Source organism: Nannospalax galili, unplaced genomic scaffold (genome assembly GCF_000622305.1).
Source record: "Nannospalax galili isolate Female #2095 unplaced genomic scaffold, S.galili_v1.0 scaffold1171, whole genome shotgun sequence".
Taxonomy (NCBI): Eukaryota; Metazoa; Chordata; class Mammalia; order Rodentia; family Spalacidae; genus Nannospalax; species Nannospalax galili.
In genome coordinates, this window is record NW_008328881.1 from 1,055 (window position 1) to 19,980 (window position 18,926).

The window sequence follows — 18,926 nt, forward strand, 5'->3', positions numbered from 1 at the left end:
ATTTCTTTCTGTGGTTTCATTTCAGTTACCAGCAGTCAACTTTAGTCTGAACTATTAAATGGAAAATTCCTTATCTTTCCAGAGAGACCACACTGGCATAACTTTTATAATCTCCCCCTTTCCTTCTCTCCCCCACTCCTCTTATCAAATGATTTAACAAGGATACCAAGACCACTAAATGGAAGAAAACAGACTTTTCCAAAATACTCTAAGTCAGGAAAATCACACAATGGAAGTATGAAATTGGTTTCTTACCCACATCATTTACAAAAATTAACTCATAATGTATCGATATGGTTGCTCATAATTGAGCACACCTGTAACCTCTCGGCTGAGGCAAGAGGATCACCTTGAATTCTGGACAAGTCTGGGCTACAGGTTATCTTAAAAAAAAAAAAAACCAAGAAACAGTACCAAAGACCTAAATGTATGAGCTAGTAGACAAGTCTTATCATGTAGCTCAGCTCAGGCTGGTGTCTTGAACTTAGGACTTTCCTGCCTTAGCCTCTCAAGGAGCTGGGGTTACAGATGTGTGCCACCATGCCCTGCCTGAATATAAAACTTTGAAAATCTTTGTGACCCCAGATTTGGCAAAGGATTCCTAAATATGACACAACAACCAACAAGAGGAAAAACAGACAAGCTGGACTTTATCCTACCCCAAAAATCAAGAAAGTGGGGCCAGTGAGGTGATTCAGAGTGTAAGAGTACCTGACACCAAGCCTGATGACCTGAGTTCAATACCTAGGACCCACATGGTGGAAAGAGAGAAACTACTTCCACAAGTTGTGACCTCCATTGGTGTGGGTGGCACACTGGACACCACACACACACACACAACACACACAAGTAATCTTTTTTTTAATCAAGAGAGTAAAAAGATAACCCACAGAATGACAGAAAACACTTGCAGATCATCTCAAAAGGCACTTATGTCCAGAAAAAAAGTATTCTTATAATTCAATAAATAAAATATAAACAATCCAACTAAAAATGAGCAAAGACTGTAATAGACAATCTCCAAGGATCTGCACAAATGGCCAGTAAGCGTGTGAAACGATGCTCAGTGACTACCAGGGAGATGCAAATGAAATGGAACCAGAAGAACGGCTAGAATCAAGGCAGTAAGGGTCCATGCTTGCATTTAATCCCAGCACTCTGGAGGCAGAGACAGGTGGATCTCTGTGAGTTGAGACCAGCCTGGTCCACATATCGAGTTCCAGGCCAGCTAAGCCTATACAGTGAGAGTCTGTCTCAAAACAAACAAAACCAAAAAATATCAAAACAGAAAAGAAAACAAGTCTTAAGTGAAAATATGGAAAATCAGAACTCTTAGGCTTACACAATACTGATATGAATGTAAAATGTTACAACAGTTACCAAATGACCCATAATTCTACTCATAACTACATACCCAAGAAATGAAAACACACGACACAAAAAGCCTGTGTATGAATATCCACAGCATCATATTCATAAGACCCAAATGGTGTAAACAATCAGAATTTCCAACAACTGACAAATGGATGAATAAAAATGTTCCATACAATATTTGATCATGAAAAGGAACAAAGTACCAACATGCTATAAAATGAATGAATCTTGAAGACATTACCCTCATTAAAAGAAGACAGTCACAGAAGAGCACAAGTCCATTCATAGAAAAGGAAACAGAAAAGATTAATAGAAACTTATAGACAGGAAATAGTAGTGGTAGCCAAGAACTAGGAGGAAAATGGAAGATAGACGGTGATAGCTGAAGTGCATTTGTTCCTTTTTGAGGTGACATAAATGTACTAATTGTGGCAGTGGTTGTGCCTATTTGAATATGCGAAAAACTACTACACTGTAAACTTCAAATGGGTGAATTTGTATGACATGTAAACAGTATTTCAATAAAGCTTTTTTAAAAAGACTAAATCTTTAGGAAGATTTAGTGGTAGTGGTAAAGATCCATGCTTTCTGTAGCAGTGCCGCCACTCCCGCTTCTATGTGGACACCAGGCATCTTTTGAGACAATGGCTTGCTGAGTTCATTTCCTTTGATAAAGGGTCTCATGTAGCCCAAACTGGCCTCAAACTCGCTTTATAGGCTAGCCTTGAACTCCTGATCCCCCTGCCACACCCAACTGACAATGACTTAAAACAGAGATACACAGAAATTTTTACATTTTACTAAAACTAATTTCTTCACAGTAATTTAAAAGGAAAACATTTATTCAAACAATTCTTCTACTGTATGAAGCATCTCTAATATTCTACATGTGTGGAATTACTCTGAGTTTATCATACAATTCTCTGGGATATTTTCTGTACTAGAAAATATGGATGTGATTTTTTTTATATAGCCAAAATTTAATGGGTGCTATCTTATGAAAATTACCATGTTTTAAATGGAATACAATTTTTAAATTCTTCATCTGTTACAGGCTTTATTTTACTTAGAGCATTTTCCTGAGCCTAGTAATTATAGAAGATACATTTCTCTTTTTTTAATATTTTTATTATTTTCATTTTATACGTATGAATGTATTGCCTGCATGTATGTGAGTGCACCTGTGTCATGCAGTGATGCAGAGGTCAGAAGAGAGCTTTGGATTCCCCTGGAACTGGAGTTAAGGATGGTTCGTATCTGCCATGTGGGTGCTGGGAATTGAACCCGGGTCCTCTGCAAGAGTAGTCAGTGCTCTTAACTGCTAAGCCATCTCTCCAGCTCCTCTTTTTATTTCTTATTAAATATTAGTAAATACTTTGAAAAGTTACATGGTTGTTACTATACATATATACATACATATATTTAGGAACTTGCATGTTTTACACTTGTTACTATAGGAGATTATAACTGGAGTTATGGACAGTTGGTAGCCACCATGTGGGTGCTGAGACTCAAACCCGGGTCCTCTGCAAAAGCAGTCAGTGTTCCTAACCACTGAGCCATCTCTCTAGCCCCAGAAGAAAAATTTATTTCTTTATTGCCTGTATTCCCACTAACATATAAGAATATAAACTTACACAGCCCACCTCCCATATGACCAGCATCTAAACCAGTACCTACTGTAAATGTGGGATCAACTGGACTCAATATAATGACCTGGAAGAACACCTCTTTTTTATTACTCAAAAGGAAGTAGCATTCAAATACTCAATTTAGTAAGAGAAGTCATATAAATTCACACTGATGATGAACTCCAATACTAAAAAGCAGAACCGTTTTCGCTTATTGAAATGTTGGAAACATTTCTACCCATATTATGTAAAAATAGTACTTTCTACCAGAATCATAATGTATGACAGTTAAAGTTCAAATGGCCCTTCCATTCAATGTTCAAGGAGCAACAAATTACCCAAAACAAAAACCCAGTGATGCAAGGATTACCAACATCAAACATACCGGGTCAACAGTAGGCAAAACATCTTTCTTCTCTAGGCTGTCAACTTCATCTTCATCTGTGCTGTACTCTTCCATTGTCTCACCACTCACAAAGTGGATGACCCTCCTAGGGACTTTCTTCTTTTTCCCTATGACTCCCAGTTCTACATTTTCAAAGCCTCTTTCATTACTTATCTACAGCAAAGATAAGTTAAGAAAACTGGTTTCAGTGAGTTTTTTTTTTTTCTTTCATTTTATACTCAACAAATATCTGGTTGCTTTAAGTATCAAACAGAATCCTTATGCAATTAAAAAAAATCATACACACCTTGGGAATCCTAAATTCAAATGCCTTTTGGGGCCAAGAGCTCTACGGGGACAAGTGGCTCCAGTGGAGAATGCATGCCCCAACCAGAGACATTTAAATTGGTCAGGGGGAGGGGGTTGAACACTGTGCAGGCCACATAAAATCCATTTGTAAACCAAATCTGAAAAGGCTTCAGTGTTCTATATCTAAACTTGTGGCAACAGGTTTTTGATAAAGAGATCTACAAAATTTATTTATTTATTTGATTTTCTGAGACAGGTTCTTACTATAGCCCATACTCACTATGTAGACCAGGCTGGCCCCAAACTCAGAGATCCACCAGTGTCTGCCTCCTGAGCACTGGGATTAAAGGCATGGGCCACCACACCCAGCCTGAGAGCTACAAATTTTAAAACTACTTAGAGACCATGGAATTTCTAATTGCACACAAATTTCATTATTAGGAAATATTTTTTCCTCATTTTTTTTTCCTGTTTTTTTTTTTTTTGAGACAGGGTCACAAGTAGCCCAGGCTGACCTCAAACTCACCATATGGCTGAGGATGACTTTGAACATTTGATCCTCCTGCCTCCCTCACCCAAGTGCTGGGATTATACCCAACTTGGGAAGTGTGTGTGTGTGTGTGTGTGTGTGTGTGTGTGTGTATGTGTTTCTGCATGTGGAGGCCAAAGGTATAACCACCATTTTTTTTTTTTAAGATATGGTCTTTCACTAGCCTCAAACTCTCTAAGCAGGATCGACTGACTGGCCAGTGAGCACCAGGGATCCATCCACCAGTACTAGAATTGCAAGTATGGGCCACCACACCCAGCTTTTAAATTTGTGATCTAGGGATAGGTGTCATGCTTGTAAGGCACTTTACCAACCAGGCTATCTCCTACCTCCCTTAGGCAACTGTAATAAATCAATGCATTGTGCAGGTCATAAAGACTAGTACAAATTTTCTGCTAATCCTGACTTTTGCCTATATTTTTCTCTAAAGTATTTTTCTAATCTACCAAAGGGAAGCCTGAAATGTGAGTCTCGGTTTTTATTACAGTACCAAAATTAGGTAAGTATAAAACAGAATTTTGCTGGGCGTGAAGTTCATGCCTTTAATCCCAGCACTTGGAAGGCAGAGCCAGCCTGGTCTACATAGGGAATTCCAGGCCGGCTGGAGCTACAGGGAGACCCTGTCTCAAAAAAGACCAAAAAACAAAAAACAACAACCAAAAAAACCCCCAGAATTTTGAGTAATACTCTATATGTAACAATTTTTAATGGCATTTGACTTGTTCCAATCATTATATTTCACATAAAGGATTTTATTCAAGCTGGCAATGGTGGTACATGCCTGTAATCTTAGTACTCAGGAGGCAAAGGCAGGAGGATCAGAAGTCCAAAGCCAGCCTCAGCTATACAGTAACTCTGAGGCCAGCCTGGACTACATGAGATCCTATCTTTAAAAACAAATAAAAAAAACGTTTAATAAGTCTTTGGCTGGGTGTAGTGACGTATGCCTTTAATCCCAGCTCTAGAGAGGCAGAGGCAGGTGGATCTCTGTGAGTTCAAGGCCAGCCTCGTCTACATAGTAAATTGTTGGGGAACCCTGCTGCTAGGGTTGTAGTCCTCCATGTCTGGATAGCTCTAAGGGGCTCGGCACCATATGGAAGGACTCCCCTTCTCAGCAGGGGGCCTCCTGCTCTCTTCCTGACTTACCTGGAAAGTGCCACAAGCACCGATGCCTGACCTTATTTGGAACATGACCTTTGGCATAATTACCTGGAGTAAAAACTACCCCCAGGTTTTTTCTATATGATAATTAGGTATTGCCGGGTAGTTGGATGATAAGAGCCCATTGCCACATGTAAATAAAGCATACTATGAGCACCTATCAGCTGAAGCATTGGCTACTGCCCCCACACTATATTTTCCCTAACATCCCACTAAATAAACGGAGCTGTTTCACTGAATCTAGAGCTGTTTCACTGAGTCTGGAGCTGTTTGTATCACTGAACATGCCTCCCCGGAAGGGCTTTCTTCTGTCAGTGCTCACTGGCCATCCTGACCCCATTCATCGCTTCTGCTCCCTTTGTCCTCGTGGAGCAGTGGCCAATGACCCACGAGGAGAGGAAGCGACCCCACAGTAAATTCCAGGCCAGTTGGGGCTACAGGGAGACCCTGTCTCAAAAAGACAAAAAAAAAAAAGATCTGAGTGTAACCGACTGTGACTAGTAATAATCAGATACATAGAGATTAAAGACACAGGTGCAAACATGTAAGTGTCAGGAGCATTAAAAATGTAGGAAACAGCATAAAAAAATAGTCTTTGACATGGTAAATCTCAAATTTTAAGGTCTATCATTTTAAGTGCCAGCAAACTTTTTCTAAATGACAAGTAGTAAATATCTTGGGCTTTGCAGATCAGCCAGTCTTTGTCACAAATGAACTCTGCAAAAGTAGTCGTGGATGAGAAAATGCTTATATTGGACATACGTAATAAGTGTGGTTGGGTTCCAATAAAACTTTACATGACATGGATGACTACCTGGATCTATCTCATGGTCTCTGGCTTGGGAATCCATTTTAAGGAACTAGATTGGCAAGTAAAGACACTGAAAGACAATACATGGCATGACGTGTGCTTCCAGCCTTCCCTGATGAGTAGGGCAGTGAAGGGAGGCATTGCCAGGTAAGACCAACAAAAAAATGTGGTACAAAATTTCCAACAATTATAAACAAAAATTACTTTCTGAATCTTCCAGACATTTCACTTTTTACAAATAGGAAATCTGTAAATAATATTTTACTGTCAGTTATATAAAGTTTCAGTTTCAAAAATTCCAAAGATCTGAGAAAACAATTTTCTGATGCTAGGAAATTTAAAAATATAATACCCATTAACAACTAACTTTATGGTCAACTAGACTGTAAACCTGCTTGAGTCTAAGGACCTGTTTTTAAAAGCAATTATCTTTTTATATGATCCTACAACACTCAGGATTATTTGTAAAATAAATACTACACTTGGAATTCATTGTGTCATCTTCCCTAATCAGTTTTTAGCACCACAGGGTTGGCACTGCCATATCCTTTAGCCAACAACAGTTCCTGGGATGTAGTAACAGCAAAACCTTTGCCTGGTAACAGAGGTGCTGAATAAATGAACAGAGCTGAAACATTAACTATTCAATAATATTACAGCTGAGATTCTGGTTATAAATCTACTCAAAAGCCGGGCGTGGTAGCACACGCCTTTAATCCCAGCACTTGGGAGGCAGAGGCCAGCCTCTGAGTTCAAGGCCAGCCTGGTCTACATAGTGAGTTCCAGGACAGCTGGAGCTACAGAGAGACCCTATCTCAAAAAGACCAAAAAAAAAAAAGTCTACTCAAAAAGGAGTCTGAATAAAATAATCACATCAGATTCTAGATGGCTTGGTAGAAGCCTAATTATAAACACAGATCTAGTCTTCCATTTTGAATTCCTTCCCTACATGGCACTTCAGGTTGGCCTTTTTTACTTTCTTTTCAGACAGGCCTCACTCTGTGGCCAAGAATTCACAGCAATCCTCCTGCCCCAAACTCCCAAGTGGTGGCATTACAGGTGTGAGCCCCCATGCATGGCTGAAGTTTCTCAGTTCTGATTATTTGAGAAGGAATATAAGATGCTGGCAGCCTTTTCCCCCATCCACATCTCCACTTCACTGACTTCTTCCTCTTACTGGGCAAACCCCTGGAATTCCCAGAGGTGTTTTGGCTTCAGGAGATATAAGAAAGCAAAGCTGGTAAATTTCAAGAGTAGAGTATGAGTTTATATTTAATAAGAAATAAATGTAATATATACACAAAAGTTGGGGGAATGAAAAATCAAAGAAAGGGCCTCGGAGCTATTCCTGTGAATTTTTACACATATTTGCTCTACAGCCTTTACTGTTTAAAAAGAATTTTTTTTTAAATCAAGACTATGAAAAAAACTGGTGTACAGTGCTTTTTCCTCTGATGGTAATGAGATGCCATCTTGGTCCCTTAACTATGGCAACTAGAACAGAACAACACAGTGGTAGCCAGCAGCTCTATGGTAATGGTGTTACTGACCTTAGGAAGGATTCTGAGATTTCAGCTATTTAACCTCCCACAGGTAGGTGCAAGTGATCTTGGAAGATGCTAGACTATGTTCAGAAGGAATGGGCTGATTGAAAGCAGGACTCCATGATGTGGCCTTCCATGGGGTCACCATCCAAAATGGGGTGGGACTTGATGGTGATGCAGCTGTTTGGAGTTCAGCCATGCTTGTATAAGTAAACCCTCACCTGTGCTCTGTAAGAAAGCATACTCTGGTGCAATTATACTTTAGTCTAGAGTTGGTGCCCAGCTGGGGTGAGTAGACATTCACCTGTGCCTTCTCAAGAAAAGTTAAGGCAATAACATACTACCAAAACAAAACAAAAAGCCTCTCGATACTTAACTGGTCTGTCGGTACTAATATGTTTACTTTGATATTAGACATTCAAAGGGGAAGCAGTAATGAAAGAGATTCTAGTAACAAAATCAGGAGTGAAGTGAAAATGCACATCAAATACTATACACTTAAAGCACAGTGCAAGTGGGCCTGTCAACAAGGTATCAAGTCAAAATGTCTCTTCAACTTCTTTAACATTATGTAGGCCAGACTGACCTGGTGGGTCACTATGTAGCACACTCAGGTTGGCCTCAAACATGGCAATCCTCCCAGCCTCCTGGGTGCTAATATTGTGTGCGTTGAATAGTAGGGGGGAATAATTCCACACAGACTAGTATGTAGACAAGTTTTTGCTAACACAAATTACTGTCAGACTTATAATGGCTATACTCACAGTCAGACCATACTTAAGGAACCTGGAGTTTGGGAGAAATGTCTTACCAACAATCAAGTATTTAGTCTGAATGAAGCTACTGAAAAGTGTCTTATAAGAAGTAATTCAAATGTTTAAAAGCCAAAATTGCATATACTCTTGAAGCACTTTCTTCTAAACCTGTGTTGCATATACACAAAATAAGAGAATGTAAAAACGATGTTTCTTGAAATATACCTTGAAATGTTTTTGTTGTTTTTGAAATAGGGTCTCCCTATAGCCCTAGCTGGCCTGTAACTCTCTATAGAGACCAGGCTGGCTTCAATCTCAGAGATCTGCCTGCCTCTGTCTCCCGAGTGCTGGGACTAAAGGCATATGCCACCACGCCTGGAGAAATGTTTTATACAATGAATTAAATACGATATTTTAAAATTAGTATCACGGGCTTACTTTACTTTCTTAAGGTAGCTACTGAGAAACTTTCCTTGTAATTGACAATTCAGCTAGCGTCGTATTTGTGCTGGGCTGGGCAGGTCAGAGCTACTCGCCTCATTGGTGAACCTGGGGAAACCCCATCTCCAACAGTTAGACTGGGTGAACTGAATACTGGAAGAATTCTCAGTGAGGTTCTGTCTAGATCAAGCAGGTTTGTGGCGGATTGTCTTGAATGCCTTGATTATAGTGGGAAGACTCAACCTGAAAGGCAACACCATCCCTCGTCTGGGGCCCTGGATTGTTATGTGGGTAGAGAAGGCTAGCTGGGCGGTAGGCGGGCTGTATGTATCTGCTATTTACTAATCCCAGGTCCCAGGCCTAGGCAGTCGCTTGCAGTACAGGAAGCTGCGGTCATCTGGCTTTCGGCTACCTTGGAGGACAGTCTTTCCCGGAACACGCCTGCTTTCCCTCGCTGACAACCGGTGGCAGAATATCACCCCCGGAAAGCCGAGGCCCCGGCGCCGCGCCTGGGCAGCCGCTCGGTGGGGCGGAGACGGGGTACCGAGAGGAGGAACCCCAAAAGCCGTCCGCCTGCCGGGGGCCAGGCCCGGCCGGCTGTAGAGCGGCCCCACCTACCTGCCGAGCCCGGTCCCCGAACACCGCGGCCGCTGCAGACGCTGCCACCGCTTCTCCCGCCGCTGCGCGACCGGCCGGCTCGCAGTCCATCGTCGTCGCCGCCCCGGGGCTTTGGGCAACACAGGGTGAGGGCCCAGGCGCCGAGCACCAGCCGCCAGGCTCGCACCTCGTTCTCCCTCGGTGGCCAGGAGGCGCTAGTGGCCCGCAGACCGGGCGGGGCCTCCGCACACCCGCTTCCGCCCGACCGGTCGGCCGGGAAGACGCAGCCGTCGGGCACCGCCCGTGACGTCAGCCTCCAACCTGCAGCCGAAGCCGGGCGCCGGGGCGCTCACCCGCCGATGCCGCTTCTGCATTTAGAGCTGCTGAGGTGTGGATTCAAAAGAAGGAACATGGCTGGCTCAGGCTACACACCCCATTCCTCACATGGAGAAAATGCCCTTGAAAAGCCCAACGGGTCAATTTTGCTTACAATATCTTGACTATTTGGGGGAATATCTGCGGAGAAAACATTCCTCGGAGAGAGCTAGTAACAAACTAGTATCCTGGAAAACACGAGATATATACCATATATGTATTGAAAATGTTTTAGGGCAGTACGTGAAAGCACATATGTAAAACGGAGAGGGTTCCAGCGTTTTTCCATTTTTCCCAGTATTCAAAAAAATTTTTGACAGATAACAAGTGGGAAAAGTTTACTAACTCAACACAGTAGTAAGATAACATATGTACAAGTGAGGCACATTAAGTCACTATTTCTTTGATGCTAAAGCCTGTAACACTAGCCATAAAATGCTTAATAGTATTTACTGCATTGCTCAACCTCTGACAAATGGCTCAATTCCAGCTACATTTACGTTAATAAAACAGACAACACTAAAATTAAATAAGGAACTTTTCAGAATGTCTTTCTCCTTTTCGGCTTGAAGCGTGCCTAGCAGCCTAGCGCGTTGCCTTGGCTATTTGACTTGCAGATGGCACTCCCTTCCTCATCTGTGATGCTGCTTCCAACACCCTTCACATTCTCACAGCTGTCTGCAGCTTGATTGAGATCTGTGTCCTCTTTTTTGCCTTTGACTACTCTCTCCGTTGATAGAGTTCTTTCCCTACATCTTCTAAACGGGGATGTCATTCTTTTTCTGGTTGTGTTTTCACTTGTCCTGTCTCTAGTCTCCTTTAATCTAAAGGATTTTCTTTTGCAAGTAAACCCCACCTATTCCGGGGCAGCTCTGGCCACTGATGGCGGTGCTGGGCTCACCGGGAGGGGATGAGACCTTGAGAGGCGAAGCAGGACGCTGTGATCAGATAGGATACTGCCAACTTTGCGTGAGGAGAGGCAGGAGGACTAGAATGCAAAGATGATGCCACAGAAATAGTGTCTTCTGTGTGTCTCTTACCACTCATTTCTTCAGATGGTCCTAAAGCTTTATGAGGTAAAGTTGTATTCAACACAGGGTCTTTTGCTAGTCCTTTCTTCCTGGCAGGGTGCAAGTTCGGCGGCACCTGAAGTACCTGGCTCGCCTGTGCGGCTGATGCAGGTAGACTTTAGCAGTGTGGCCAACGGACCTCAAAGGTAAGGGAGACATTTCAGAGGCTTTGGCTGATCTTTTCTCATTTAAATTCTTAGTCAAGGTGCCCTAGGCAGACTCCCACTGCAGGGACACCACTTGGAACTTCTCATCTGTGTCCCTGTCCAGACTGGAAAGATACTGCTTCACCTTCCACATCATTTGGGCATCCTGGTACAACTTCTTGGCATTCAGCAGGGAGCTGCGGAGGGCCCTCTTCTTGTGAACACCTCCCTGAACATCCAGCATGTTTGAATTTGTGCTGCCTTGACTGAATGACCTTTGTCAGAACATCATGGCTGGGTCCATGCTAGCAGAAGTCATTAGAACAATCTGACGGATTTCCTTGGCAATCATTCTTAGCTTCTCAAAGTTTACTAAACCATCTACTTTGGAATCAAATATCATGATTGCAATAATTACTCCAAGATTTCTTTCGTTGTTTTGAAGTCAGGGTCTCACGAAGCCCAGGCCAACATCAAACTCCCATTGTAGCCTAGGATGGCCTTGAAGTTCTGATTCTCTGGCCTCCACCTCTTGTGAGCTGGCATTAGAGGCATGTGCCACACCTGCTGAGCTACTACTACAAGATTTCAACATTTTGCTAGTTAAGAGAACCTCCAGATAAATGACCTTTTATTGTAATTTTCACGATAAGTCAAAGATCAAAAATAAATATGCCAGGCTTGGTGGTGCACACCTTTAATGCCAGCGCTAGGGAGGCAGAGACAAGCAGATCTCTGTAAGATTCTCGAGGCCAGGCTGATCTACATAGGGAGTTCCAGGTCAGTTGGGGATACAGGGAAACCCTGTCTCAAATATTTTCAAAAAAGACATATTGTTTTGGGCACAGAGGTTTAGAGAGAGAGAGAGAGAGAGAGAGAGAGAGAGGAGAGAGAGAGAGAGAGAGAGAGAGAGAGAGAGAGAGAGAGAGAGAGAGAGAGAATCTGGCTGGCCTCAAATTCAAGATCTTCCTGCCTCAGCCTTGTGATTACAAGCCTGGCTTATTTGATAATTTTAAATCTTACTTTCATGCCACTCCAAGTTCAGAAACATCCCCCAAAGTTATGACCTGGGATATGTTATTCAGCATGGCACCAGCCTACTCCAAACTCTATATATTTAAATGTTCCTTTCTTTGCAGTGTCAACATTCTTTTACCTACTCCTTGCTCAACATTCTACTCTTTCTATAGTTAGAATTAAGACAATCTAAAAACAAAAACCTAAGTACAAAGAACAATTCCTTAAAAATCGGTTATAAATCTATAATGTTCAATGTTCTAGTAATACAATCAAGTTAGCTTACTTCTGGACCTAATTGGATATGGCATCATAAACAAAGGGTTGAAACAGTCCAAAACAAACTGAAACTGAAAACAAAAGAGCCAATTATTAAAAGTTTCATGAAATGGCCTTCATAAACAACACAGTTCGACATTATATGTATTCAAAAATCTCTTCCCTCTTACTGGTAGAGGGACAATCAGTCTTTATTGTTACAATGTGGATATTTATAAACACATGATGTTATTTGCCAAATTAGCAACTAAACATTAAATTACAGAATGCACATGGTTCACAAGTTCTGTATTTTCTGTTCTACTGACAATTCAAATGAAAGCTATATTTCATGTTAACTGGAAATACTTCTTAAAGATAGTTTTTAAATACAAATATGTAATTGAAAAGTAGTTTATTACAAATTAACAACTCAAAGCAAAAGAATAGCATAGAAATTCCAATAATTTTGGACATGTATAGTCATTTCCAAACTGCCATAGTGCAACTAAATAAAAGTAGACAACAAAGCTAAACTGTTCCTTCTTTCACACTGTAGCATCAGTAGTACTGTAGCATGACAGAAATCTACTGGAGATCGTAACTGTACTCTCAAATGTTGGATATAGGAGCTGAAGAGATGGCTCAGAAGTTAAGAGCATTGGCTGTTCTTGCAGAAGATCTGGGTTCAAATCCCAGTACCCACATGGTGGTTAACAACCGGTTGTCTATAACTCCACTTCCAGGGGAATCCAAGGCCCTCTTCTGTTTTCTGTGGGCACTGCATGACATGGGTGCACTTAAGCACATGCAGGCGTAACACTCATACACATAAAAATAGTAAGTAAATAAATAAATGTTGCATACAAAGCTTAAAAAGTAAATTTGGATCTAACCATTTCTGTGTAAAGCTAGGAAAATAAAGCTGAACAAAAATTGAAACTCAGGAATATTCATCAATTGAGACTTTTTATGGCTTTTATATAGAGCTCCATTTACATATGTACGTATTTAGTTGGGACTATTTTTCAGGTTATCCTATCCTCAAGTAGAATTTTTTCTTAAGGTAGATATAGTTTCATTAAATATGATACACGCGGCTGAGGGATGTAGCTCAGTGGGAGAGCACTTGCTTTACATAAGTCCTTGGGTTTGATCCCTAACAGTGCAAACATCGTGATGATGATGATGATGACAATGATGCAAAACAAGAAAAAAAAATGAAGTGATAAAATGTATTTTTGTTGGTTTTAAGAAAAGAAAATTACAAAGTAACAGCAATGGCTTCATTATGGAGCCCAGTACATGAGGGACTGTGCTAAGCACTTTTACTGTAGTGCTGCTTTCTCATAACTGAGGTACTACCATAATTACCAATTTACAGATGAGGAAGCAAAGGATCAGAGAGCTTAACATGCTCAAGAACACAAGGGGTCAACAGCAAAGCTAAGATTAGTATCAGGCACAGTGGAAGACTATCCACAGTACCAGCTATTTAGGATGAGACAGGAACATCTCTTGAGTCAGTCTGGTAATATAGCAAGAACCCCTATCTAAAAAAAAAAAAAAAGGTAAAAAATTCTTTAAAGGATTCTATTATTGATCCTTACAGATCATAATTAGAGTATCGTGTGTCAGCACAGGCTCACACACTGTTAACAGTAGGTACAAAATTGCATAAAATCAAGGCACACCTAGCAACTGATGGGGTTCATGCACCAATTTGCTATAAAAAGGAGTATCAAAAATGTGTATTTACCTCTTGTACAACTTCTGCAACAACCAAGATTACTCCCCGATAACTTGCCAAGAACAAAGTGAAGGCCATGATCATATCTAACAATTCTTACTTCCTTTGGGTTATAAAAGCATAGAAAGTAAGCAAGCAGGATTCCTAAAAAATGTGGAAATATTCAGTCATTATATACTTTCCAAACTTGATGGGGACATGAGATTTCTCTCTGGGGAAGGCAAAAAAATGTATATCTGGGGCTGGAGAGATGACTTAGCAGTTAAGAGCACTGACTGCTCTTGCAGAGGACCCAGGTTCGATTCCCAGCACCCACATGGCAGCTATGAACCATCCTTAACTCCAGTTCCAGGGGAATCCGAAGCCCTCTTCTGACCTGCGTGGCATTGCATGACATGGGTGCACTCACATACATGCAGGCAATACACTTGTACAGATAAAATAAAAATAAAACAAAATTTAAAGATATACATGCCTATGATAGGCTCACGTTAATGTCTATAATTATATCAGCTTTCAAGGTGTAGTTTCACTTTAAAAGTGTACAAAAATTACCTCACAATATCCCATTGCAGAATAGACAGTAACAAGGGGTTAGGGTCTAAGATCTTAGATAAGCAACTACTCAACAACCAATAAGCACAAATAAACTGCCTACTCCTGGGTGCAAAATATTGGAAGAAACTATCACAGGAAAATTTCACATACATCAATTTACTGCTACAATAATATGCCATAGGCTAGACAGCTAATCTAGAGGCAAAATTACTCTCCTAGCATTTGAGATGCCAATTAAACATTCCTATAACTTTCAGTCAAAAGGCAGAGGGAATTATATTGACATGTGATATAATACCATAATGTTCTAAAAATAGTAATTGGAATTTAAAAGACTTTTTTTTCCTTTTTCCTTTTTTTGGTCTTTTTGAGACAGGGTCTCCCTGTAGCCCCAGCTGTTTTGGAACTCACTACATAGACCAGGCTGGCCTTGAACTCACAGAGATCCGCCTGCCTCTGCCTCCCGAGTGCTGGGATTAAAGACGTGCACCACCACACCTGGCCTAAAAGACTTAAAAAAAAATTACATGTGTATTTATGTATTGCCTGCATGTAGGTAAGTGCATCCGTGTCATGCAATGCTGGAGGAGGTCAGAAGAGGCTGTTGGATCCCCTGGGACTGGAGTTACAGACAGTTGTTAGCTGCCATGTAGGTGCTGGGATTTGAACCCGGGTCTTCTGCAAGAACAACCAGTGTTCTTAACTGCTGAGCCATCTCTCTAGCCCAGACTTTTTTTAAACTTTTTATGTGTATGAATGTTTTGTAAGTGTACCTGTGTCACGCAACGCCCAAGTAGGCCAGAAGAAGGCACTGGATTCCCTAGAACTAGAGTTACAGTTGTTAGCCACTATGTGGGTGCTGGGAACCAAAACTGGATCCTCTAGAAGAGCAGCCAGTGCTTTTAACCGCTGAGCCATCTCTCCAGCCCCCTAAAGCAGAATTTTTAAGAAAATGACTTGGGGGCTGCAGAGATGGCTCAGCAGTTAAAAGTGCTGGCTGTTTTTGCAGAAAGCCTGAGTTCAGTTTCCAACACTCACATCAGGGCTGCTCACAAAAACCTGTAACTCAAGCTCTAAGGAACCAATGTGCATGGGGACACACATGTGCATCCGCACACACACACACACACACAAATGAATAAGCAAACTTTTTATAAAAGAAATGATGTGGCCGGGCGTGGTGGCACACACCTTTAATCCCAGCACTTGGGAGGCAGAGGCCAGCCTGGTCTACATAGTGAGTTCCACAGGACAGCTGGGGCTTGTACATTTAGCTGCTATTTAACCATAATTTGGCTGTTTTCTGCATTCAGAAATAGTAAAATGCTTTATCATGTGCACATGCATTAAACTAAAATTCCTTCACATTTAAACTGTTTTGTTCCATCTTTTACTGAAATACTTATTTTGTATGTATTAAAGCTACTTATAAAAGAAATATAGTCTATTTTATAATGTGGTTTACTTTTTAAATTTCTTATTCACTTAAATAAGCCAGTAAGATTAATTTTACCTTCACACATATAAAGGACATGAGACTTTAGTATCAGTAAATTTTTGGCTTTATTAACACTTATCAATATTCACTGGTAACATGTCTTTTTAGTTACACAGCAGTGGATTTCTATTCAAGGTTAGCATATCAGAACTTAAGATTTTATCTCATATCATTTTGAAAAAGTATTTTATTGCCGGGCATGGTGGTGCACGCCTTTAATCCCAGCACTTGAGAGGCAGAGGCAGGTGGATCTCTGTGAGTTCAAGGCCAGCCTGGTCTACAGAGTGAGTTCCAGGACAGCTGGGGCTATAGGGAGACCCTGTCTCAAAAAGACCAAAAAAAAAATTTATTTTATTATTGTGCGCATACACATGCATGTGGAGATCAAAGGACAATTTTGTGGAATCTATTCTTTCCATCCACTTTTACATGGGTTCCTGGGATTGAACTGAGGTCATCAAACTTGCAAGTCAAGTGCCTTTACCTGCTAAGCCACCTTGATGGCCCCACCCCACCTTATCTCATATTATAATAAACTGTATTTGCATGAAAATAATGGTTCTTGTAACACACTTAGTGCATAATAAAAGGTACTTAAGTTTTGCCAAACTCTTCTTCCCTAAACTGTGGTGCAGAGGATTACAGAGAGAGGGGGAGAAAGGATGGAGGGGGTGGAGTAGAAGTCAGGTTCAATGATTGATATAGAGATATGAAAATGTTATAATGAAGCCAAGTATTTTGTAAGATAACTAAAAATATTTTTTGAAGAAATATTTGTAGTACCAGATCCATAGGAACTATAGGGAAAAAACTTGCAGTGCACTGTGTATATAAATCTCCTGATCCTATATGGAAGCAAATATGGTACTTTCAGGAGAACACTGACATCACATTTAAATAGTTAATCTGGCCAGGTATGGTAGTGAATGTCTTGAATCCCAGTTCAAGGCCAACCTGGTCTACATAGTAGGTTCCAAGTCACCTAGGACTACATCAATTAATTGATTAAATCTCAATTAATCAGCTGAGCATGGTGGCACATGCCTTTAATCCCAGTACTCTGGAGGCAGAAGCAGAGGCAGGAACATCTCTATGAGATTGAGGCCAGCCTGGTCTATATAGTAAGTTCCAGGCCAGCTGGGGCTACAGGGAGACTCTGTCTCCAAAAAAAAAAAAAAAAAAAATTAATTAATTAAATTAAATTTTTAAAAAATTTAAAATCAATCAACCGATTAATCAATCAGGACTAGAGATGGCTCTTCCATAAGATCCAGATTGAGTTCCCAGCATGCACACTGGGTGAAGCACAACCTCCTGTAACTCCAGTTTAAGAGGATGTCTTTAAGGATCTGATGGCCACTTCTGGCCTTTGTAGGCACTGTGTGTGTGTGTGTGTGTGTGTGATATTATACTCAGTCATACACATACACATAAATGGTTAATTTGCAACTTTTTGGCTTTGTAGTTTGCTTCTATTTCTTTTTTTAAATTTATTATTTTTATTATTTTATGTGTACGAGTGTATTGCCTGCATGTATGTGAGTGCACTCATGTCGTGCAGTGCTGCAGAGGTCAGAAGAGGGCTCCTGATTCCCCAGGAACTGGAGTTAAGGACGGTTCGTAGCCACCATGTGGTGCTGGGAATCGAACCTGGGTCCTCTGCAAGAGCAGTCAGTGCTCTTAACTACTGGGCAATCTCTCCAGCCCCGTTTCTATTTAATTTCTAACACTGTTTTTGTTTTATAATTGCATAAGCACTCTCAGTTTAAAGAAGCCAAGCTGTTTTGTGTTTGTATGTAAGTAATTTTATACCAAAATTCAAGAATGCAGTCTTGTACAATATTAGATGTGGCTAATGACTTAAGTTGGGAAAATGTCAGATACCAAAAAAACTAAGAAATAAAATTTAAAAAGTGAAAAATGAAAGGCAATTTTTTCACATTAACAAAAAAGGAACAGGAAATGGAAGTTGATCTAGGTAACCTGACCTTTAACTTTCCTTTTGTCAATGGTATTTTAGTTTCTGACAAGTTTGAATCAGACATAAAAACATCAAATCCAATGCTGAAGCCATGATATTATGGCTAAAGCTTCCTCTCATATACCTTTATTAAGTTGAAATGCAAAACTGAGACCAAGAGCACAAAAGTTATGAAAATGCAGACCAGAAAAGTGGTATGCACAGGTTCAATTAGCATTTTCTCTATTTTCAAATTTCTAGGCCTTATTATGATGCTTACAGCAGAAAACACAATGTATAATTTAACTTAATTTTTATTTTTTGTTGGTCTTTTTGAGACAGGGTCTCCCTGTAGCCCCAGCTGGCCTGGAACTCACTATGTAGACCAGGCTGGCCTTGATCTCACAGAGATCAGTCTGCCTCTGCATCCTGAGTGCTGAGATTAAAGGCATGTGCCACCATGCCCAGTCACAATGCATAATTTTACATGGATAAAATTACAGTGTGGGGGGTTTGGAGAGATGGCTCAGTGGTTAAGAACACTGACTGTTCTTGCAGAAGACCCGGGTTCAAATCCCAGCACCCACATGGCAGCTAACAACTGTCCATAACTCCAGTTCCAAGGGATCCAGCAGCCTCTTCCATCCTCCTCAGGCAGTGCACAACATGGGTGCACTTACCTACATACAGGCAATACATGCATACTCATAAAATAAAAATAATAAATAAAATATTA

General features: G+C 40.8%; 1 protein-coding gene and 1 pseudogene across 1 annotated transcript; both read right to left on the reverse strand.

The window, feature by feature from the left end:
* Positions 1-3,312: 3,312 nt before the first annotated feature.
* On the reverse strand, positions 3,313-9,867 carry LOC103731452 (protein FAM177A1). Its single transcript, XM_008829804.3, has 2 exons — positions 9,580-9,867; positions 3,313-3,564 (listed from the first exon to the last, which is right to left on the reverse strand). Exons 1-2 carry the CDS (start codon positions 9,667-9,669, stop codon positions 3,340-3,342), a joined length of 315 nt encoding a protein of 104 aa, XP_008828026.2. The 5' UTR covers positions 9,670-9,867; the 3' UTR covers positions 3,313-3,339.
* Positions 9,868-10,816: 949 nt separating this feature from the next.
* On the reverse strand, positions 10,817-11,552 carry LOC103731464 (annotated as a pseudogene).
* Between the last annotated feature and the right edge of the window lie 7,374 nt (positions 11,553-18,926).